The sequence below is a fragment of the Hypanus sabinus genome, chromosome 2 (genome assembly GCF_030144855.1).
Source record: "Hypanus sabinus isolate sHypSab1 chromosome 2, sHypSab1.hap1, whole genome shotgun sequence".
In the NCBI taxonomy this organism is placed as follows: domain Eukaryota; kingdom Metazoa; phylum Chordata; class Chondrichthyes; order Myliobatiformes; family Dasyatidae; genus Hypanus; species Hypanus sabinus.
Genome location: NC_082707.1, coordinates 107,268,830 through 107,294,340, shown reverse-complemented (window position 1 = coordinate 107,294,340; position 25,511 = coordinate 107,268,830). Strand labels below are relative to the sequence as shown.

General features: G+C 45.5%; 1 protein-coding gene across 6 annotated transcripts in view; it reads right to left on the bottom strand.

Annotated features, from left to right (window-relative positions):
- heatr4 (HEAT repeat containing 4) overlaps positions 1 to 25,511 on the bottom strand; it is a 199,349-nt gene that overhangs the window by 62,817 nt on the left and 111,021 nt on the right. For 5 of the 6 annotated variants that reach the window (XM_059951604.1, XM_059951592.1, XM_059951574.1 and 2 more), the window contains 3 exons: positions 24,718 to 24,787; positions 21,341 to 21,530; positions 5,768 to 5,846 (listed from right to left, as the gene is read on the bottom strand). In XM_059951604.1, coding sequence (XP_059807587.1) covers positions 5,768 to 5,846; positions 21,341 to 21,530; positions 24,718 to 24,787 — 339 coding nt within the window. Of the gene's footprint in view, positions 1 to 5,313; positions 5,412 to 5,767; positions 5,847 to 21,340; positions 21,531 to 24,717; positions 24,788 to 25,511 lie in introns of all 6 variants that reach the window. The other variant, XM_059951564.1, reaches the window with a different exon arrangement.

The following is a 25,511-nucleotide window of genomic DNA, read 5'->3' as shown; positions in this document are numbered from 1 at the left end:
TTTAAATAACTGACCTCTTATTCTCAATCCATGCCCTCTGGTACTGGACTCTCCCAACATCTGGAACATATTTCCTGCCTCAATCCTATCAAATCCTTTAATTATCTTAAACGTTTCAATCAGATCCCCTCTCAATCTCCTCAATTCCAGCGTGTACAAGCCCAATCTCTCCAATCTCTCTGCGTAAGACAGCCCTGCCATCCCAGGAATCAACCTAGTGAATCTACGCTGCACTTCCTCAATTGCCAGAATGTCCTTCCTTAAACCTGGAGACCAAAACTGTACACAATATTCCAGGTGTGGTCTCACCAGGGCCCTGTACAAATGCAAAAGAACATCCTTGCTCTTGTATTCAATTCCCCTTGTAACAAAGGCCAACATTCCATTTGCCCTCTTCACTGCCTGTTGCACTTGCTCATTCACCTTCATTGACTGGTGAACTAGGACTCCTAGGTCTCTTTGCATTTCTCCCTTACCTAACTCGACACCGTTCAGACAATACTCTGCCCTCTTGTTCCAGCTTCCAAAGTGGATAACTTCACATTTATTCACATTGAATGACATCTGCCAAGTATCTGCCCACTCACTCAGCCTATCCAAGTCTCCCTGTATTCTCCTAACGTCCTCTTCGCATGTCACACTGCCACCCAGTTTAGTATCGTCAGCAAACTTGCTGATATAGTTTTCAATGCCCTCATCTAAATCATTGACATAAATCGTAGAGCTGTGGTCCCAATACAGAGCCCTGTGGTACCCCACTAGTCACCTCCAGCCAGTCTGAGAAACACCCATTCACTGCTACCCTTTGCTTTCTATCTGCCAACCAGTTTTCTATCCATGTTGAAACCCTGCCCCCAATGCCATGAGCTCTGATTTTACTCACCAATCTCCTATGTGGCACCTTATCGAATGCCTTCTGAAAATCTAGGTACACAACATCTACTGGCTTACCCTAAGAATGTAAGAAGAATCTTAAAGAAATTAGAAAAGCTAAAAGAAGATACGAGGTTGCTTTGGCAAGTAAGGTGAAAATAAAGTAAGGGTTTCTACAGATATTAATAGCAAAAGGATAGTGAGGGGTAAAATTGATCCCTTAGAGAATCAGAGTGGACAGCTATGTGTGGAGCCAGAAGAGATGGTGGAGATTTTGAACAATTTCTTTTCCAATATCTTAATGGAGAAAGATATTGAATTGTGTAAGGTAAGGGAAACAAGTAGGGAAGTTATGGAAACTACAATGATTAAAGAGGAGGAAGTACTAGCGCTTCTAAGGAATATAAAAGTGGGTAAATCTCTGGGTCCTTACAGGATATTCCCAAGGACCTTGAGGGAAGTTAGTGTAGAAAAAGCAGGGGCTCTGACAGAAATATTTCAAATGTCATTAGAAACGGGGATGGTGCAGGAGGATTGGCGTATTGCTCATGTGGTTCCATTGTTTAAAAAGGGTTCTAAGAGTAAACCTAGCAATTATAGGCCTGTCAGTGGTGGGTAAGTTAATGGAAGGTATTCTTAGAGATGGTATATATAATTATCTGGTTAGACAGGGTCTGATTAGGAACAGTCAACATGGATTTGTGCGTGGAAGGTCATGTTTGACAAATCTTATTGAATTTTTTGAAGAGGTTATGAGGAAAGTTGACGAGAGTAAAGCAGTGGATTCTGTCTATATGGACTTCAGTAAGGCCTTTGACAAGGTTCCACATGGAAGGTTAGTTAGGAAGGTTCAATTGTTAGGTATTAATATTGAAGTAGTAAAATGGATTCAACAGTGGCTGGATGGGAGATGCCAGAGAGTAGTGGTGGATAACTGTTTGTCAGCTTGGAGGCCAGTGACTAGTGGTGTGCCTCAGGGATCTGTACTGGATCCAGTGTTGTTTGTCATATACATTAATGATCTGGATGATGGGGTGGTAAATTGGATTAGTAAGTGTGCAGATGATACTAAGGTAGATGGCGTTGTGGATAATGAAGTAGGTTTTCAAAGCTTGCAGAGAGATTTAGGCCAGTTAGAAGAGTGGGCTGAACAATGGCAGATGGAGTTTAATGCTGATAAGTGTGAGGTGCTACATTTTGGTGGGAATAATCCAAATAGGACATACATGGTAAGTGGTAGGACATTGAAGAATGCAGTAGAAGAGAGTGATCTAGGAATAATGGTGCATAGTTCCCTGAAGGTGGAATCTCATGTGGATAGGGTGGTGAAGAAAGCTTTTAGTATGCAAGCCTTTATAAATCAGAGCATTGAGTATAGGAGTTGGGATGTAATGTTAAAATTGTACAAGGCATGGGTAAGGCCGAATACTAGTGCCTATTAAAGCCTTAGCATTACATCAGTTTTATAGAAACATAAAAAACCTACAGCACAATACAAGCCCTTCAGCCCACATTGCCGTGCTGAACATGTACTTACTATAGAAATTACCTAGCGTTACCCATAGCTCTCTATTTCTCTGAGCTGCATGTACCTATCCAAAAGTCTCTTAAAAGACCCTGTTGTCTCTGCCTCCACCACTGTTGCCGGCAACCCATTGCACGCACTCACCCCTGACATCTCCTCTATACCTACTCCCCAGCACCTTAAACCTGTGTCCTCTTGTGGCAACCATTTCAGCCCTGGAGAAAAAGCCTCTGACTATCCACACAATCAATGCCTCTCATCAGCTTATACACCTCTGTCGCTCCAAGGAGAAAAGGCCAAGTTCACTCAACTTATTCTCATAAGGCATGTTCTCCAATCCAGGCAACATTCTTGTAAATCTCCTCTGCACCCTTTCTATGGTTTCCACATCCTTCCTGTAGTGAGGTGACCAGAACTGAGCACAGTAGTCCAAGTGGGGTCTAACCAGGGTCCTATATAGCTGTATAGCTGCAACATTACCTCTCGGCTCCTAAATTCAATTCCACGATTGATGAAGGCCAATACACTGTATGCCACCTTAACCACAGAATCAACCTGCGTAGCAGCTTTGATTATCCTGTGGACTTGGACCCCAAGATCCCTCTGATCCTCCACACTGCCAAGAATCTTACCATTAATACTATATTCTGCTATAATATTTGAGCTACTAAAGTGAACCACCTCACACTTAACTGGTTTGAACTCCATCCGCCACTTCTCAGCCCAGTTTTATAACCATATAACAATTACAGCACGGAAACAGGCCATCACAGCCCTTCTCGTCCGTGCCAAGCGCTTACTCTCACCTACTCCCACGGGCCCGCACTCAGCCCATAACCTTCCATTCCTTTCCTGTCCATATACCTATCAAATTTTACTTTAAATGACAATACCGAACCTGCCTCTACCACTTCTACTGGAAGCTTGTTCCACACAGCTACCACTCTCTGAGAAAAGAAATTTCTCCTCGTGTTACCCTTAAGCTTTTGCCCCCTAACTCTCAAAATAGTGGAGTATTGTGAGAAGTTTTGTGCCCCTTTTCTAAGAAAGGATTTGCTGACAATTGAAAATTTGCAAAATGATTCCAGCATTGAAAGGTTTGATATATGAATCAAAATCAGGTTTATTGTCACCAGCATCTGTTGTGAAATTTGTTAATATAGCAGCAGCAGTCCAGTGCAATAAATAATAATATAGAAAGGAAAAATAGCCAAATAAATCAATTACAGTAAGTGTACATAATATATATTGAATAGATTAAAAATAATGCAAAACCAGGAATTATATTTTTTAAGAAATGGGGTAGTTTTCATGGGTTCAAATTCCATTTAGAAATCATATGGCAGAGGGGAAGAATCTGTTCCTGAATCTGTGAGTGTGTGCCTTCAGGCTTCTGTACCCTTCTACCTGATGCTAACAATGAGAAGAGGACATGCCATGGATGATGGAATGCTTAATAATGGATGTCACCCTTCTGAGGCACCACTCCTTGAAGATGTTTTGGATACTACAGAGGCTAGGCTCAAGATAGATCAGACTAATTTTATAACTTTCTGTAGCTTCTTTTGGTCCTCCCCCCAACCCTCCCACCCAATACCAGACAGTGAGCTGTCTGTGAAGCCTATCAGAATGCTCTCTATGGTACATCTATAGACGTTTTTAAGTGTCTTAGCTGACAAACCAAATCTCTTCATACTCCTAATGAAATATAGCTTCTTCATAGTTGGTATGTTGATATGTTGAGGCCACATTAGGTCCTCAGAGGTACTGACACCCAGGAATTTGAAATTGCTCACTCTCTCCACTTCTGATCCCTCTGTGCCGTCGACTTGCACTTCCTGAAGTCCACAATCAGCTTTTTTGTCTTACTAACATTGAGCCCACACCACTCAACCAGCTGATATACCTGTACACACTCCATCAGCAATTTTATGGATGGTATTTGAGCCATACCTAGCCACACAGTCATGGGTATAGAAGGAGGACAGCAGTGGGCTAAGCATACACCCCTAAGGTGTGCCAGTGCTGATCATTAACAAGGAGGAGATATTATCACCAATCCACACAGATTGTGGTCTTCTGGGTAGAAGTCAAGGATCCAGTTGCAGAGGGAGGTACAGAGCCCAGATTCTGTTGTTTATCAATCAGGACTGTGGGAATGGTGTTAAAACACTGAGCTTTAGCCAATGAATAGTGTCCTGACATAGGTGTTTTGTATTGTCCAAGTGATCTAAGGCCATGTTGAAGAGCCGTTGAGATTGCAACTGCTGTTGACCTATTGTGACGATAGGCAAATTGCAGTGTTTGATGCCTCTGGGCCTGTACTTACTGGAATTTAGAGTGGCAGTGGGGAATCTCATTGAAACCTATTAAATGTTGAAAGGCCTAGATAGAGTAGATATGGAGAGGATGTTTCCTATAGCTGGAGAGTCTGGGATCAGAAGACAGAACCTGAGAATAGATGGATGTCCATTTAGAACTACTTTAGCCACAATGTGGTAAATCTGTGGAATTCGTTGTCACAAGCAGCTCTGGAGGCCGTGTCATTGAGTACTTTTAAAGTAGAGCTTGCTAGATTCTTGATAAGTCAGGGCATGATGTTGAGAGGGAAATGGATCAGCCATGATGGATTGGTGAAACAGTCTGCTCCTATGTGTTATGGTCTTTTGCACTTGATGTGGCTGCCCGATACATCAACCTTATCATATCCCAGGCACAGATCTTCAAAGGGAACTTAAGATGTTAGTACTAACTTCATCCATACTGCACTGAGAACCTGTGTGGGAGGGGGAGGCAGGGGTTGTTTGGGAGTGTGATCAGCTGCCCCTATCTGATAAACCAGATTGTTTCATACCTTCCCTCTTCCATCACCGGACCTTTGTTCACCCCAATATGGTTGCAGAGCCTGCAATTACCTCACTTTATCCATCACATCTCTGTGCAGTTTCTGAATCTGTGCCTTCAGCACCGTCAGCTGTTCTGGTTGTGTATTCAGGCTGATCAACTCCACCTGCTGGGAGACATTCAACTTCATTTCTTCCATCCTTAACAGCTTCCAAAGGACCAGACTTGTTGGTATGAGAGAAAGCAGGTACAGGGTTCTGAGTTGGATGATCAGCCATGATCATACTGAATGGCGGTGCAGGCTCGAAGGGCCGAATGGCCTACTCCTGCACCTATTTTCTATGTTTCTATGTTTCACATCCACCTTGTTTCAAGAAACTACTGTGATTATCAAACTCTGTAAGCAGGTCCAGGATGGCTTAATTGCCCTGCCCAGCCTGAGACACTCCTGGAGGTGTTGGGCCCTTTCTCACACAATGGTAGTGTCCAATCAGTGACCTGTGGCACAGAATTCAATGTTCCTACCTGTTCTTTTATCTTCTGGAGAATTCCTTCTTCCACCTCCGTGCTGCCTCCTAATCTCAGCAGAGCTAATTTCACATCTCTGAGATGAAAAAAGATACAAAACTCATCAGGGCTCTGGTTTTGGCATGTGTAGACACAGAAAATCTACAAATGAATCCTGTGGATTCTCGATATATTGTCAAGAGTGGACTGCTGAGTGAGCAATAGTAGTCGTCAGATTAGTGTCAAAAGTTGTAGAGATGATTTGCAGAGACATTTAATGTGGGGAAAGCCTCAAAGGGTGGGTATTTGTGACTTAGGTATGGGCTGCTTTAGTACTGCAGGAGTATGAATTAAACTGTAGGACCCTGAAAAGCACCTACAGAAAGGATGGTTGTGAATTTGGGTGGCTGTAGTGTGGTCAATAACTGGAGCTAGGGTGGGGCCGTAATTTTTATGGGCAGGCTGATTGATTTGGAGGAAAGTGGTATTAATGTACAATTACCACCTTCTCTATCAAATTCAAAGTATGTATACATGATGGAACCTTGAGATTCATCTCCAAACAGGCAGCCACGAAACAAAGTCATGGAGCTTAGAAAAATAGAGGGCTAAGGGTAACTTTAGGTAATTTCTAAGTAAGTATATGTTCAGCACAGCATTATGGGCCAAAGGGCCTGTATTATGCTGTGGGTTTTCTATGTTTCTAAACCCAAAAGAGCCCATAAAGAAAGACTCTCAAACACCCAATATGCAGAGAGAGAGAGAGAGAGCCAGTCTCCAGTTTCAGGAACTTCACCAGTAGCTAATGATAAAGCAAGACTTCCTGCAAGAGCCTTCATAATTTATCCAGTTTAATGTCCTGAGCAGCTGCAACTACCTCCTCCCTGGTAATATGAATGTTCTTCAAGCACCTCCACTTGTTTCTTTTATCTCTGAAGCAATCAAGATTTTCCCCTCAGTAAACACTGAGGAGAAAACTCATTTAAAAACACCATCCATCTCCTGCAGCATAGTACACAAGCAGCCCTCCTGATATCTGTGGGCCGACTCACTCTTTTACCATTAATACAGATGTAGATATTGCTTAACCTTACCTGCCAGATCCACCTCATAACCTCTATCTTCCCTCCTGATTTATTTCTTCAGATATTCTTAATCTTTTTATAGTCATTAAGAGATTTTCTCACCCCCAGCCTCCTGAACACAATGTATGCACCCTTCTTTTTCTTTACCAGACGCCTCAATATTTCCTGTCAGGCAAGGTTTCCTCAATTTGCCAGGTTCACCCTTCATCCAAACAGGAAAATCTGCTCAGCCATTCTTAACTTGCCGCTTGCTATTTATCCTTTTTTTCCTTCAAATAGGCACATCCAATCAGCTTTAGCTAGATTCTGTCTTAACACCCAAATTGAGCCCTGCTTCAATTTAGCAGCCAAACCCGTGGATCTGTCGTGATCATTTCCAACAATATCTTAAAACTAATAGAATTATGATTGCTAGAGACAATACACTCCCAGACTGCCACTTCAGTTAGATACCCTACCTTGTTCCATAAGAGAAAGTCCAGTATTACACCTTCTCGAGTATGGCTCTCTATGTATTTACTCTGGAAACATTTGTAGACACATTTTAGAAATTCATTGTAAACATCTATTTAGGAATTAAACTAGGTTCCCAGGGAAGCAAATGGTGAGAGGATATTAAAACAAGAAATACACTAATGTATACAAAGGGAAGTACATATTTTATGTCATACAGTGACAAAAACATACAAACATAGTCAGAAATAAATACTGAGGAACACTCAAAATACACAGGAACGGTCACACACAGGTACAGAGGTAAGCACGGATAAAATACACAGGAATGGTCACACATGGGTACAGAGCGGTCAGCATGGACAACACCCACAGAAACGGTAACACATGGCTACAGAGTGCTCAGTATGGACAAAATAAAATAAAACAGGAATGGTCATACACAGTGAAAGAGTGTTACAAATGCACAAAATACACAGGAATGGTCAAAGACTGGTACAGAGCGGTAAGTATGGGCAAAATACAATAAACAGGAACAGTCACATACAGGTATAGAGCAGCCAGCATGAACAAAAAACACAAGAACAGTCAAAGGTGGCTGCTGAGCGGTCAGAATGGACAACATATAATAAACTGGAATGGTCATTCACAGGTATTGAGTGGTGAAAATGGACAAAATACACAGGAGTGGGCAAAGACGGGTACAGAGCAGTCAGCATAGACAAAATACACAGGAGTGGGCAAAGATGGCTACAGAGTATAAAATAAAACCGGAATGGTCATATACAGGGAAAGTGTGTTACGAATGGACAAAATACACAGGACTGGTCAAAGATGGGTACAGAGTATAAAATAAAACCGGAATGGTCATATACAGGGAAAGTGTGTTACGAATGGACAAAATACACAGGACTGGTCAAAGATGGGTACAGAGTATAAAATAAAACCGGAATGGTCATATACAGGGAAAGTGTGTTACGAATGGACAAAATACACAGGAATGGTCAAAGATGGGTACAGAGCGGTCAGTACGGACAAAATACAATAAACAGGCACTGTCACACACAGGTACAGAGCAGTCAGCAAGGACAAAATACACAGGAATGCTCACACACGGGTACAGAGCAGTTAGCACAGTGAAAATACACAGGAATGGCCAAAGATGGGTACAACGTCGTCAGCATGGACAAAATACAAACAACAGGAATGGTCGCACACAGGTACAGAGCGGTTAGCATAGCCAAAATACACAGGAATGGTCACATACAGAGCTATCAACACAGACAAAATACACAGGAACGGTCAATCATGGGAACAGAGCGATCAGCACAGAGAAAATACACAGGAATGGTCACACACAGGTTCAGAGCAGTCAGCACAGTGGAAATACACAGGAAAGGTCACAAGGGTACACAGCGGCTGGCACGGACAAAATACACAGGAACATTTGCGCACGGCTACACAGCGGTCAGCATGGACAAAATACACAGGAATGGGAATGGTCACACAAAGGTACAGAGCAGCCAGCACAGACAAAATACACAGGAATGGTCAAAGACTGATACAGAGTGGTCAGTATGGACAAAATACAATATACAGGCACGGTCACACACAGGTACAGAGCGGTCAGCACGGACAAAATACACAGTAATGGTCACACATGGGTACAGGGTTGTCAGCACAGACAAAATAAATAGGAATGGTCAAAGACAGGTACACAGCAGTCAGCACAGACAAAATACACAGGAATGATCACACATGGTTCAGAGCAGCCAGCACAGACAGAATACACAGGAATGGTAACACACATGTGCAATGTCCTGTGTATGTTACTCAAAATGGGTTTTTTGGTTTGTTAAGAGTAGGAATGCTTCTTTGATAAGTGTTTCTCTCGCAGTTGTTTTGCTTTATACTTGTTGATATGGTAATTGTATTCATTTGTTAACCAATGGGGAATGTTATTTTGTCTTGTGAGGCTGGGAACTTGGGGGAGGGGGTTTTCGCGGGCTTTTGGGAGAGAGCAGGAGGAAGACGTTGAGGAAGGTGGACGTGCGCTCGGAAGACCACCGGGGGTGGTCCTAGGTGCGAAGACGTGGAGGTCGGAGGCAAGCGACGAGGGGTCGAATGGTTCATTGTTTGAGCTCCAACGATGTGCACTAAACTGACTGAACTTTGATAAGTTGGCGCCTTTTTGTTTTGTTTGTTTCCCTTGCATATATATTGTATTGCCTAATACTCTTTTCATTTTAGTAAACTCTTTAAAGTGTATTTCATAACGGTATTTGTTGTGGGTTTGATACTGTGGGCGGGCGTGAGGCATAAACTCGATTCTCACAGCACCTGCGTGTACGGGAGGTGGGATTGGTGTGTGGCTGGATCTCCTTTTTCCCTACATATACCAGCCTGTTGGGTAAGTGTTACACACAGGAACAGAGTGTTCAGCACAGACAAAATACACAGGAAAGGTCACACAGGTACTACACAGCAGCCAGCACAGACAAAATATATACGAATGGTCACATGGGTACAGAGCGGTCCGTACGGACAAAATACACAGGAACGGTCAAACATGGGTACAGAGCGGTCTGCACAGAGAAATGGTCACACACAGGTACAGAGTAGTCAGGCACGGTCAAAGACGGGTACAGAGTGGCCAGCAGAGACAAAATACACAGGAACGGTCAAACGTGTACAGAGCAGTCATCCCAAGAGGGGAATTTTCTAGAATGTCTACAAGATGACTTTTTCGAGCAGCTCTTGGTTGAGCTAACTTAGGGGATCAGCTATCCTGGATTGAGTTTTGTGCAATGAACCACAATTGATTAGAGAGCTTACTGTAAAATAAATACCCTTTTGTAGAAATGATCACAATATGTTAGAACTCGCCCTGCAATTTGAGAAGGAGAAGCTAAAATCAGATGTATCGTTTATATAGTGGAGTGAAAGGAATTACAGAGGAATGAGAGAGCAGCTGGCTAAAACTGATTGGAAAGGAGCACTAACAGGATTGGTGACAGAGCACTAATTTTTGATGGGCAGGATATATAATCCCAAAGAGGAAGTAGTATTCTAAAAGTGGGATGACACAACCGTGGATGACAAGACAAGTCAAAACCAAAGAGAAGGCGTATAAATTAACATATATTAGTGGGAATTTAGAGGATTGGGAAAATTTTAAAAACCAACAGAAGTAATAAAGAAGGAAAAGATGGAACATTGAACTGCTGGAAAACGATACTGGAGAGGTAGTAATGAGGGGCGAGGAAATGGCAAACTGAATAAACATTTTGCCTCAATCTTCACTGTGGAAGACTGGAAGTTAAAGAGTGTTGGGGCAGAAGTGAGCAAAGTTGCCATTATTAGAAACATAGAAAATAGGCCCTTCGGCCCACAAAGTTGTGCCAAACATGTCCCTACCTTAGAAATTACTAGGCTTATCTATAGCCCTCTATTTTACTAAGCTCCATGTACCTAACAGTACCCTATCATATCTGCCTCCACCACCATTGCCAGCAGCCCATTCCATGCACTCGCCACTCTGGGTAAAAAACTTAACCCTGACATCTCCTCTGTACCTACTTCCCAGCACCTTAAACCTGTGTCCTCTTGTGGGAACCATTTCAGCCCTGGGAAAAAGCCTCTGACTATCCACAATATCAATGCCTCTCATCATCTTATACACCTCTATCTCATCCTCTGTTGCTCCAAGGAGAAAAGGCCAAGTTCACTCAACTTATTCTCATAAGGCATGTTCTCCAATCCAGGCAACATCCTTGTAAATCTCCTCTGCAACCTTTCTATGGTTTTCACATCCTTCCAGTAGTGAGGTGACTAGAATTGAGCACAGTACTCCAAGTGGGGTCTGACCAGGGTCCTATATAGCTGCAACATTACCTCTCGGCTTCTAAATTCAGTTCCACGATTGATGAAGGCCAATACACCGTACGCCTTCTTAACCACAGAGTCAACCTGCAGTTTTGATTGTCCTATGGACTTGGACCTCAAGATCCCTCTGTTCCTCCACACTGCCAAGAATCTTAACATTAATACTATATTCTGCCATCATATTTGACCTACTAAAATGAACCACCTCACACTTATCTGAGTTGAACTCCATCTGCCACTTCTCAGCCCAGTTTTGCATCCTATTGTAACCCTTACCCAACAGGCTGGTATATGTCTAGGGGAAAAAGGAGATCCAGCCACTCACCAACCCACCTCCCGTACACGCAGGTGCTGTGAGAATCGAGTTTTATGTCTCGCGTCCGCCAACAGTATCAAACCCACAACAAATACCGTTATGACATATACTTTAAAGAGTTTACTAAAATTAAAAGAGTAGTAGGCAATACCATATATAGATATATATATATACATATACAAGGAAAAAAAACAAAAGGCGCCAACTTATCAAAGTTCAGTCTGTTCAGTGCACTTGTTGGAGCTCAATCAACGAACCAATCGACCCATCGTTGCTTGCCTCCGACCTCCACGTCTTCACCCCTAGGACCACGCCCGGGGGTCTTCCAAGCAGTGCCACGCATGTCCACCTTCTTCGACCTCTTCCTCCCTCTCCCAAAAAAAACCCGCGAAAACCCCTCCCCCAAGTTCCCAGCATCACAAGACACAATGACATTCCCCATTGATTAACAAATGAATACAATTACCATATCAGCCATTCTAAACGGCGAGAGAAACACTTATCCGACAAAGAAACATTCCTACTTGTAACAAACCAAAGAGGCCATTTTGAGTAACATACCCAGGACATTGTACATTCTCTCCCCACCAGCAAATGTCATGCCCTCATGGCATTACTAGAGGTCCCCAAAGCTTCTTGCAACACACAAAACCCAACCCAGGTGCAGAAAGCAGTGACATAACTACCCAGAGCAGTAGAAATCACACTCGGTTCTCCCGGTACCACATATGTCAACCGCTCCGGGGGGCGCCTAATCCTCTGAGATCTCCATACCCCTTCTGCCCCACTGGGCTCCCTCGTCACCTGCGAACCCACTGTCTCGGACACCCCAGGTCTACCTGACAGACCCGCACCCCCTTCCTCACAGGGGTCCTCCCTCACCTGAGATCTCTCCGGCTCACGCTCGGGTTCCACCCTCTCTCCCACCAATGTAGGCTGCCTCTCCATCTGACCCTCAAGACCTTCCCTCCTCTCACCCAATTCAGTATGGGAAGGGCCAGGAGCCTCCTCTCCTGGTACTGGAGCACCAGCGAATGGGAACAGGGCCCACTCATCTGAGTCGTCCTCCTCTGAATCGGTAGCCATTCCCGGGTGAGGGACCCGTCCCCGCTCTTCAGCAGCGGGCTCTTCCTGTTCTCCGCGCCCTCGCAGAGTCCTTGTACTGGGCGTAACCTCCCACTCGGGCTCCTTATCCACCTGCACCGCTTGACCCAGTGGCAGCAGGTGATTCCTATGGAGTACCTTGATAGGCCCTTTTCCATCCTCAGGTTTCACCCGGTAAACGGGCAGGTTCGGCATCTGGCTCTCTATTACATAGGGGCTGGCTGCCCATCGATCTGCCAACTTGTGCTTACCAGGGAGTCCCAAATTCCGTAAAAGGACCCGGTTGCCCGGTAATAATTGTACAAACTTCACCTTTCGATCATACCACATCTTATTCTTCTGATTTTGTTTGGTAGCCGCCGCCTCGGCCAACTCGTACGCCCGTTGTAACTCCCTCTTCATGTCGGACACGTACTCTAGATGGGATTCCCAGGAAATTCACCCACTCCACCTCCAAAACACACGTCAATGGGCAACCTCGCTTCCCGCCCGGACATCAGATAATAGGGTGAATACCCTGTAGCCTCATTGCGAGTACAATTGTAACAGTGAACCAATTGTCCAATATGACGACTCCACCTGCTTTTCTGCCCAATCTCCAGAGTCCCGAGCATATCCAACAGGGTCCTGTTGAATCTCTCTGGCTGAGGGTCTCCCTGTGGGTGGTAAGGGGTAGTCCTGGATTTCTCAACCCCAAGCATAGTCAGTAATTCCTGGATAAGGCCGCTCTCAAAGTCCCGCCCTTGATCACTATGGATTCGCCTGGGAAGGCCGTAATGCACAAAATACTTCTCCCATAACACCTTCACCACTGTCGTTGCCTTCTGATCCTTGGTGGGAAATGCCTGAGCATAGCGAGTGTAATGATCGGTGATGACTAATAAATTCGCGGTGTTGCTGGTGTCAGGCTCAATCGACAGGAAATCCATACATACCAGGTCCAGAGGTCCCGCACTCTGCAAGTGCGACAGTGCCAACGCTGGCAGGGTCTTCCTCTGGATGCAACGACGGCATCCCCTACAGTATTCTTCGACATCACCCCTCATCCGGGGCCAGTAGAACCGGTCTTTGAGTAATCTATATGTCTTTTCCACCCCCAAATATCCAGAATCATCATGTAAGGCCTGGAGTACAGCCTGGCGATACTCCTCCGGCAGGACCAGTTGCCAACAGCGGGGTTGGTCTGGAGGCGTCGTTACCAAGATTTTGTTCTTTAACTTCAACCGAGTCCACTCCTTCAACAACAGAGGCACACATGGGTATTTCGCCTTCTCAGCCAACGCCCCATCCCCCTTCTCGACCGCTCTCCACACTGTGCCAATGCCCGGGTCATTTTGCTGAGCAGTTGCCACTTCCACCGGACTCAGTTCCGGCAACTGTTTAGTCCCCAGTGCGGTCAGGTCACAGTAAACTAGGGGTATGGCGTCGTCAAAAACCCCCAAATGGTCCACGGCTTGTTCCAGCCTCCCTCTTCCCTCGGCCTTCACGGTGATAACAAACTGACACATCGCCTTCACTCCAGGGGCAGGGACACTCTCCCACTCCTCGTCCCTCTCCTCCTCCCCCGGCTCCCGACGAGACAATGCATCTGCATCGATATTCTTGCTTCCGGGGCGGTACCTCAGGCTGAAATCATATACCGACAAGGCCGCCAGCCACCGATGTCCTGTGGCATCCAGCTTCGCCAAAGTCAAAATATAAGTGAGAGGATTGTTATCCGTTCTCACCTCAAACTTGGCTCCGTACAGGTAATCGCCCAGCTTGTCCACCACCGCCCACTTCAGCGCCAGGAACTCCAACTTGTGAGTGGGATAGTTTCTCTCCGATGGCGACAAGCTTCGGCTGACAAAGGCTACCGGCCTCAATGCTTTGCCATGCTCCTGGTACAGAACAGCCCCGAGACCCTCTCGGCTGGCATCCGTGTGCAGCACATATGGCTTCTGGGGATCGGCAAAAGCCAACACCGGGGCCTGGGTCAGTGCCCTTTTCAAAGATCGGAACACCTCTTCACATTGATCATCCCATCTCGAGCCAAAAGGTTCCGCCGGGTTCCAGTATCCTCCAGCATCCTGCCTCTGGTTCCCCGTCCTCTTCTTCCCCACTGGGGGATAGCCACACAACAGCTGAGTCAACGGGTGACACACTTTGGTGTATCCTTTCACAAATCGCCGGTAATACCCACAGAACCCCAAAAATGAGCGCAGAGCACCCACTTTCTGGGGTCTCGGCCAGGTGGTCACGGCCTCTATCTTGGTTGGATCAGTAGCCACTCCCTCTCGCGAAATGATATGGCCAATGTAGTTAACCAATGACTTGCAGAACTGGCATTTGTCCAGGGAAAGCTTCAACCCTTCTTCATTAAGCCGGCCCAACACCTTCAACAGCCTCTCCTCATGTTCCTCCAAAGTCGATCCAAACACTATCAAATCGTCCAGGTACACCAGCACCTCCAACAGATTCATATCCCCCACAGTTCTCTCCATGAGCCTCTGGAAGGTGGCTGGGGCTCCCGATATGCCTTGGGGCATTCGTTCGAACTGAAAGAACCCCAGCGGGCAGATAAAAGCGGTCTTCTCTTTATCAGCCGCACTCATCGGGATCTGGTAATACCCACTTCTTAAATCCAGCACACTGAACCACTTTGCACCGCTCAGGCAGGCCAATGCATCCTCGACTCTTGGGACAGTATATTGATCAGGGACAGTTCGCCGATTCAACGTCCTGTAGTCAACACACATGCGCACTCGCCCATTCTTCTTCCGTGCCACCACTATTGGGGACGCATAAGGACTTCGAGACTCAGCTATGATTCCTGCCTCCTTCAACTTGCACAAGTGCTGTCGCACGTCCTCAACATCTGCCGGAGCCAGCCGCCGGGATCTCTCTCGGAACGGGGTGTCTTCCGTCACCCGGATGGTGTGGCGAGTGCTTTTGGCACAGCCAACATCAAACTCACCCCGAGAAAAAACAGTTTCCATCTTCAGCATCTTCTCCACTAGCCGGTGTTTCCACTCCGGCGACACAGGGGAATCCCCGAAGTTAAAGGCTTCAGCGGTCAGCTCCCTTCGATGCTCCGATCCCTCCCCGTTAGGGGTCCTCACTGGTGCGCTAGACATTGCCGTCACTGGGAACAGATGTGCCAGCGGCATTCCCCTCTTAAAGGTGATTTCTCTTGCCGTGGTGTTCCTGACACTTATAGCTATACGCCTTGCATGTACCACCCCTGGTCTCTGCACTTCGGGCCTCACCAGCACCCCCGCCGGAAATCGTGTCTCCCCTTCAAGATCGTCTGGGGTGTCTACTAACAGGGCTTCTCCCGTCGGCACTCCTGGGAATCTGGGGGTCCCCATCACTAGTGCTACCTCCCCTGGTCGGATCACCTTGGGCCTCGCCTGCGTACACCACACCGTCCCTCGTTTACACTCCAGGTCCAGCCCTTGGGAGGCAACCCCTTCTGCGAACACTGCTCGAAACACTGGATGCACCGAGAGGGTCTCCAGAAAGTCTTCCCCCCCTTTCTCCTTACAAGCTCCCAGGAGCTGTCGCACAACTGGGGAGTTAGTCCCCACCAGGAGGGCAGCACCACCGGTTTCCACCGGGTCAGGACACACCAACACCAACGTCTCAATAGCTTCCGACACTCCCACATCGCCCTCCGAGAACTCCAATCTCACCGATAGGTACCCATCGTACGGGTAGTCACCCTCGCTCACACCCCAAATCTGCAGGGCGTCAAATGGTGTTACGGGCAAATGCTTTAGATATTGATTGTAGAAAGACCGGTACAATAAGGTCACCTGCGATCCCATATCAAGAACGGCTTTTGCGTAAATTCCCTCTATCCGTAGACCCACACTGGCACGGGGTCCTACCAGCCCATCCGGAATAGAGGCGTGGGCACCCGGTGGTCTTCCGGCTGATCTCTGGGAACGTGTTCCTTTAGTCATAGGGGGGCTTGTCCTCCGCAGGACTCCTTGTCTCTCACAATCCCACCTAAAGTGTCCCTCCTCTCCACAGCTATAGCACACCCTTGGCCTTCCACAGTCCCGCCTGAAATGCCTCTCTTTCCCACAGTTAAAGCACACGCTGCCTGCCGCCCCTCCTCTCCCAGGACGGCTCCTGCTCCCAATCCACTGCACTGATCGCCCCTGAGAGTAGGTACCTCCCCTGTCCCTCCCCTCCAAAGGGGGTTCCCTACTCCCCAGGGGATTGTCATTCCTCCACCCAGCCACCACTTCCTGTATCGCTGAGGATCGCTCCCGTAGGCCCGCGACCCTTTTCCGCCCCAACGCTCTCTCTTCCTCTTGCACCTCTCTAATCAGTTGCCCGAAGGATGGAGGGGGACCTTTCCTATAAGCCTGCCGGATAGTCCACGCCACCTTGTCCTCCTCCAGAGAGCCACTGAATAGCTGACTCATCCTCACGCTAGCCACGTCAGTCGCCTTCACTACCCCCCGGCGCCGCAGCCCCGAGAGCATCCCCTCCATCCTAAATATGTACTCGGAGAGCTTTCCCCCTCTCCATTGTTCCAGGCGTTGGAACTCTGCTAAAAGCAGCCAGGGTTCCCCTGACAACCGAAACACTCCCTCCAAAACTTCTAGGCATTCCTCCACTGAGGCCCCAGGCTTCTCAGCTTTCAACTCCCGGACGGTTTTGGCTCAAACTTCCCACCAATCGCTGCCTCATCTCCTCCTCCGAGCCTGGCCACCCCTCTAACATCAAGGACGTCTGCTCGATCTGGGTCTCATAGTCCACCTGCCCATCCGGAGTAGGCTTGGCTCCGGAGAACACCCCCAGCTTCAGCCGTGGCCTCTCGGCCACCCCCACCAGGGAATTAAGTGCGGCTGCCAGCTCCGAGGCTTCCACCCTACCTGGGGAGTGGGGTACATCTTCAAACTGGCACCAACAAACAAACTTATCTCTGTCCATCTCCGCTCTGCTGCCTGGGCGATTCCACAGCCCCTGACAATCCAATCCGGGACGAGCACCCCGCAAATGTAACCCTTACCCAACAGGCTGGTATATGTCTAGGGGAAAAGGAGATCCAGCCACTCTCCAACCCACCTCCCGTACACGCAGGTGCTGTGAGAATCGAGTTAATGCCTCGCGCCCGCCAACAGTATCAAACCCACAACAAATACCGTTATGAAATACACTTTAAAGAGTTAAAAGAATAGTAGGCAATACCATATATATATACATATATATATATATATATATATAAACAAGGGAAAAAAAACAAAAGGCTCCAACTTATCAAAGTTCAGTCTGTTCAGTGCACTCGTTGGAGCTCAATCAACGAACCAATCGACCCATCGTCGCTTGCCTCCGACCTCCACGTCTTCGCCCCTAGGACCACGCCCGGGGGTCTTCCAAGCAGTGCCATGCACGTCCACCTTCTTCGACCTCTTCCTCCCTCTCCCAAAAAAAACCCGCGAAAACCCCTCCCCCCCAAGTTCCCAGCATCACAAGACACAATGACATTCCCCATTGATTAACAAATGAATACAATTACCATATCAGCCATTCTAAAGTGAAACAACGGCGAGAGAAACACTTATCCGACAAAGAAACATTCCTACTTGTAACAAACCAAAGAGGCCATTTTGAGTAACATACCCAGGACATTGTACACTATCAATGTCCTGCTGTAACCTCTGACAACACTCCACACTATCCACAACACCCCCAACCTTTGTGTCATCAGCAAACTTACTAACCCACCCCTCCACTTCCTCATCCAGGTCATTTACAAAAATCACAAAGTGTAAGAGTCCCAGAACAGACCCCTGAGGCACCCCACTGGTGACCGACCTCCATGCAGAATATGACCCATCTACCACCACTCTTTGCCTTCTGTGGATCTGGATCCACAAAGCAATGTCCTCTTGAATCCCATGCCTCCTTACTTTCTCAATAAGCCTTACGTGGGGTACCTTATCAAATGCCTTGCTGAAATCCATTTACACTACATCTACTACTCTTCCTTCATCAATGTGTTTAGCCACATCCTCATTATTAGAGCGATGAATCTTGGGAAACTGAAAGGTCTGAAGGTAGATCAGTCACCTACACCAGATGTGTACACCCCAGGGTTCCAAAAGAGGTGGTTGAAGAGATTGTGGAGACATTAGTAATACCTTCCAAAAATCAATAGATTCTGAAATGGTTCTGAAAGTTTGGAAAATTTCAGATGTCACTCCACTCTTCAAGAGGGGAGAGAGAAAAGGGGCTTATAGGCCAGTTAGACTGACCTCAGTGGTTTGGAAGATTTTGGAGTTGATTGTTAAGGATGTGATTTTGGGGTTCTTGGTGGCATGTGAGAAAATAGTCTGTAGTCAGCATGATTTCCTAAAGGGAAAGTTTAGTCTGACAAATCTGTTGGATTTCTTTCAAAAAAGAACAAGCAGGATAGACAAAGGAGAATCAGATGATGTTGTTATTGGACTTTCAGAAAGCCTTTGACAAGGTGACACATGAGGCTGCTTAACAAGTTAGGAGTCCATGGTATTACAGGAAAAATACGAGCATGGATAGAGCTTTGGCTGATTGGCAGGACGCCAGGACTAGTGACTAGTGGTGCTACACAGGGGCCTGTATTGGGACCACTTCTTTGTACATTATATGTACAATGATAGAATTAATGGATTTGTCGCCAAGTTTGTGGTCGATACGAAGATAGATGGAGGGACAGGTAGTTTTGTGGAAGTTGGCTGCAGAAGTACTTAGGCAGATTAAGAAATGGGTAAAGATGTGGTATGTGGAATACAGTGTTGGGAAGTGTATGGTCATACACTTTGGTAGAAATAAAAGCATACGCTATTTTCTAAATGGAGAGAAAAAAATCTGAGGTGCCAAGGGTCTTGGGAGTCTTCGTGTAGGATTCCCTGAAGGTTATTTGGCAGTTTGAGTCAGTGGTAAGGAAGACAAATGCAATGTTAGCATTAACTTCGAGAAGACTAAAATATAAAATTAAGAATGTAATGTTGAGGCTTTATAAGGCACTGGTGAGGCCTCATCGAGTATTGTGAGCAGTTCTGGGTCCCTTATCCAAGTGAGGATGTGAGAGGGTTCAAAGGAGGTTCATGAAAATGATTCTGGGATTGAAAGGCTGGTCATATGAAGAGTGTTTGATGGCACGGGACCTGTACTCACAGGAATTTGGAAGAATGAGCGCTGACCTCATTGAAATCTGTTGAATGATAGAGTGGATGTGGAGAGGATGCTTCCTGTGGTGAGAAAGTCTAAGACAAGAGGATACAGCCTCAATAGAGGGACATCCTTTAAGAAGGGGGTATCTGTGAGTGGTGAATCTGGAATTCATTGCCACAGGTGAGTCTGGAGACCAAGTCATTGGGTATATTTAAGGTAGAGGTTGATAGATTCTTGATTAGTCAGGGCATCAAGGAATATGGGGAGAAAGCAGGTGATTAGGACTGAGAGGGAAAATAGATCAGCGGCAATAAAATCGTGGACCAGACTCAATGGGCGAAATGGCCCAATTCTGTTATTATATTTTATGGCCTTATAGTATGGATTCGGCTATCCTTTACTCTAGTCTTATCACTAATCCCAGTTTCTCTCTCTCCACATTCCCATTAATTCTCCCCCAGTTTCCTGGGGTCCTGGGCGTAAAGATCACTGAGGATCTAATCTGGTCCCAACATATCGATGCAGTTTTAAAGAAGGCAAGACAGCAGCAATACTTCATTAGGAGTTTGAAGAGATTTGACATGTCAACAAATACACACAAAGACTTCTATAGATGCACTTTGGAGAGCATCCTGACAGGATGCATCACTGTCTAGTATGGGATGGGGGACTATTGCACAGGACTGAAAGAAGCTGCAGAAGGTTTTAAACCTAGTCAGCTCCATCTTGGGTACTAGCCTACAATGTCCCCAGGACATCTTCAAGGAGTGGTCTCAGAAAGGCAGCATCCATTATTAAGGAGCTTTGGCACCCTTTTCTCATTGTTACCATCAGGTAGGAGGTACAGAAGCTTGAAGGCACACACTAAGCGATTCAGTAACAGCTTCTTCCCCTCTGTCATCCAATAAATGGACATTAAACCCTTGGACACCACCTCACTTTTTTAAAAATATACTTATATTGTAATTGAGTTACTTATTATTTTTATTTTATTGTTTTTCTTCTAGATTATGTATTCCATTGAACTGCTGATGCTAAGTTAACAAATTTCATGTCACATGCCGGTGATACTAAACCTGATTCTGATTCTATCAGTCACTTGCACTAGCGGTAATTTACATCAGATAACCTACCAGTCAGTACATCTTTGGAGTGGGGAGGAAACTTATATGGTTACAGGAAGAATGTGCAGACTCCACCCAGCTCCAGTGAATGTTACTGTAGTCTGACAACATTTCAACTTTTAAGTGCCACCACAAAGCACCAGTGAGTCAAAAAGTACAGGTTATAATTTTGTAAAAGGGAACAGAAAGATTACTTACAGGGGGAGATGAGAGGTAGGAACGCTTTGTGTGGAACATAATCTTTGATATAAACCACCTGGATTAAGTGGTCTGGTACTATACAAGTGTTCTAACACAACGAGGTCAGAGAGTGCCCGACAAACATGGTCACAAATATTGAGAAAGAACTTAGATCTCTGCTTTCAGATGCATAGACTTGAACAGGAAACAGATAGCACTGTCAGTGCATTAGATACGGGCTGTGGCAGTTGCTTTCTCAAGGATCTCTAGATTATACTGAACACACACTTACTTCCACACCAGTAGATCGCTCTCCACCAGGAGCCGCTGTCTTAAAACACTTTGTACTTTAGCATCCTGCAAGTTCAGGGACACGATAGTGTTACAGGCTTCCATTCGTATGCCAGGTTCATTTTCATAATGAAGTGCCCAAAGCAACAAATCCTTCAGCTCCTCGGTTACGTAGCCAATGGCGCCTAAAGCTTCTCCATCAAGATGCAAGTAACAAGAATAAGAGTGAACAATATCAGAGCCTGGTTCTCAGTATAGAATTAAACCATATCAAAAAAGTGTGCAGACAAACTTCCACAACCCATTGGTCCATAGAGGGAGTGCCTGGAACTACAACTCAGTCCTGACAACAGGACAGGAGAGCCATGTAGGACAGCAGAAGGTTGTAAGCAAATGTTACTGTCACATCACTTTGCATGAAGGCTGGGTGATGTGTTTGTGAGCCTAACCAGAAACATTATTTGATATCTTACACAAAGTTCCACTGTGCATCAAGTCCCTGGTAAGTCTTAACCAGTGGGAAGAAACCCGTTTTGATGTTAGTCAAAACTTTGAAGATATAATGAACTGCAGCTGTTGGAATCTGGAGCAACACCCAAAAAGTAAGACAGCATTAATGGAGTGAACTGAATGCTTCAAGTCAAAATCTTTCTTTTGGACTGAGTTCAACCTTTAACTGAGCCGGTACTCAAGTCTCTCACAGTTATACAGCATGGATACAATCACGTTTTTCACCAGCTTGTCACAATTTCCTGCATTTGGCCCATATCAGTTTAAAAACACCACCCTACCGCCCCCCCCCCCCCCGGGCACATAATTCTTAAATGATTTGGTCATACCTGCTTTATCTAGTTCCACTGATGGATCATAGCTTATAATCACTGCCCTCTGTGTGGAAAAAGTTGCCCCTTGGGACTTACTTAAATCTTTACACTCTTTGACTCTAAATCAATACTCCCCAGTTTTGGATGCCTCTTCCCTAGAGTGAAGAATGTTGCCAGCCACTCTATCAATGCCTCTCATAATTTTAAACACTTCAGTAAGGTCGTCCCTCATTCTCCTATGCTCCAAGGAATAAAGACACAACATAGTCAATCTCTCCCTGTATCTCAGGCCCTCCAGATTCGGCAAATTATGTCTTTCTGAACTCTTTCCAGTTTAACTCTTTCTTTCATATAACAGGGTGACCAAAACTGTACACATATACCATTGCAACATTGCTGTACCAACTCCTATTCTCAATGTCTTGACTAATGAAGGCCAGCCTGGCTTTTTCGCCTCCCTGTCTAATGTGATTCCATTCTCACTTGTACTGGTTCCCTCAATACCATTACACTCCCTCATGCACTACTATTCACAGTACAAGTCCTACATTGGATTGACTTTCCAAAATGCAGCACCTCATACTTATGTGTATTGAAATCCATTTTCCACTCTTTGGCCCACTTCCCTAACTGATCAAGATCACCTGTAATCCATAATGACTTTCACTATGAAACTTCCAGTAAAGTGGCAGATCGCCTCTCTGGGTCCAAACACAGGTGAATTGTTTGTCCTTTGTCCATTTTTTACAATTGCAAGACACTGCTAGTTATCAAGATAATCGAGTACTGCAGATCTACCCCATTAGCAAGTTGGTCGATAGCAGTGGAGCTGCACTTGTTGAGGCCTGCTTCAGCCATCCAGGGAAGAAGACATCAGAGGAAGTTTGTGGTCCAACAAACGGTGGAAATGACTGGCTTGAACAATTTTATTGTGTTTGCATGATCTTGCTGGATATTGATAATGCAGAATACTGCAAGTCCAATTCACTAGTTCATTGGTGAGACTGACAACAGGAGCTACATGGTTTCAGCTGTTGTGCAGACTAGACCCATGTGCCTCAGGGTTGCCCTGTGCAGTTGCAAGGGAAGGAGATGTCAGAACTGGCTGCATGCTACTGGCTTGGGGGTCCACAAGACATAGCAGCAGGATTAGGCCATTCAGCCCATTAAGTCTGTTACACCATTCCATCATGGCTAATCCCTGATCCCATTCAACCCCATACACCTGCCATCTCACCATACCCCTTGATGCCCTGACCAATCAGGAATCTATCAACTTCCGTTTTAAATATACCCATAGACTTGGTCTCCACCACAGTCTGTGGCAGAACATTCTACAGATTCAGCACTTTTTGGCTACAGAAATTCCTCCTTGCCTCTGTTCTAAAAGGTCACCCCTCAATTTTGAGGCTCTGCTCTCTGGTTCTGAACAACCCCACCGCAGAAAACATCCTCTTCACATCTACCTTGTCTAGTCCTTTCAGCATTCAGTAGGTTTCAATGAGATCCCCCTGCATTCTTCTAAATTCCAGTGAGTACAGGAATGTTTTTCTGCCATCTATGTGTGTTGTGTGTGACAATACTCGATATCTTAAATGAGCTATATGTGCCTTGTGCTGTATTTTTCACCTTGGCCTCAGAGTAACACTATTGCATTTGGTTGTATTCATGGATAGTTGACTGACAATTAAACTTGAACTTGAACAGTGCCTCCTAATTCAAGATAAATTGTCATTCAACTATTCATGAATACAGCCAAACGAGATGGCACCACTCTGGACCAAGGTGCAGCATACAGCACAAGGCACATATAGCTTATTTAAGATATTGAGTACTTATAAGGTATCAGTAAAATATACTCAAAAAAAATATAGTCCAAGATCAAGAAATTTTGCAGAAATCTGCAGTCAGCCACAATACAGCTTGTCTTTCATTGAGTGAACACTATCATTACATCATCTCAAACAGGTTATCCTCCCTATGAACAAACTTAGTTTCCCATTAGTCATTTTCTCATGCCCCTCCAAGGAGATCCCTACTCCTCCCTCCACTCCTACCCCTGACCATCCTGGTCACTAGCTTGTTCCTAATGGCAGAATATTTCAAAGGAAGGGCCTTCTCTAGATTCATACAACCATTGGATAGGCCTGACCAGATCTATTGTTTACCCTGGCTTAAGTGCCTATGTAAAGAACTCCCAGCATTTATGGGTATGTGGAATGAGCTGTCAGGCAGATACAATTACAATATTTAAAAGATGCTTGGATTTGTATGTGGATGGGAAAGGTTTGGAGTTAAACACGGTCAAATAGGACTAGATCATGGAGCATGGAGGCACCGAATTTGGCATAGACAGATTGAACCAAAGGGTCTGTTTCCATGCTGTTTGACTCCATGACTATAAAGACACTCACAAAGTTGTATGCTTTCTCCTGGGAAGCTATTGGAAATAGGAGCAAAATGTGCCACATTTATTGTATCCTTAAAGGTAAAAAGGAAATACTACATTTGTATATCCCAGGGTTGTTTGACAAAGGAATGTCATCACACCTACCCTTGATTGCATAAGCCTTCACTTTCCAAATGTGGTCAGACTGCATCAAGCGCAGCAGTTGATGAAGGACCTGCGGGTGACACAGGGGTTACACTCAGACTTTAAGTGCCCCTCAACAAGACCCCAACTCTTGACAGTCAAAGGTTCTCAAGGATCTTGCCCTACTTGACATCACTGGATTGACAGACATCAGCCTAGAAAAGATGCTCTTCAACTACACAGCTAGAGTAAATGGAGATGAATCAGTGGAAGGTTGTATTCATTACTTTCCCTTTGATTCTCCACAAAGTGGAACATGGAGGTGAATGCAGCATCTCCACGACTGAGCATTTGCCTTTGGTGGCACAAGAGAGGATATGTGGACCATAGGGCGTGTTTCTATCTTTGACTCTATAAAATTGGTCAGCGGGAGACGCTCATGGAGTGAGTACTGTTTTGGATTCGCTCCACAACCTTTACTTTTTTTTTTAACCTTTGATCACCCTTATTCAACTTATTTTTACCTATACCGAAAGTTTCGTTAATTTTTTTTTTGAACTTACTGTTAAGAGTTTGTCGTGAACTTTTGAAGATATGCAAACAGAAATGTCTCTCAGGTCTAAAGGACGAGAACCCGGACGCAATCCAAACGGTAACGGAAAGAAGCAGGCTCCGCCACAACATACTCAATTAACTTATGAATTGTTTATGGAGGTTTTGGACAAAAAATTTGATGAACTACAACAATTTTTTTAAAGAAGATATAAAGGCTTTTCAAGATTACATGGTTAAGACGGATTCAGTAATTAACCAGC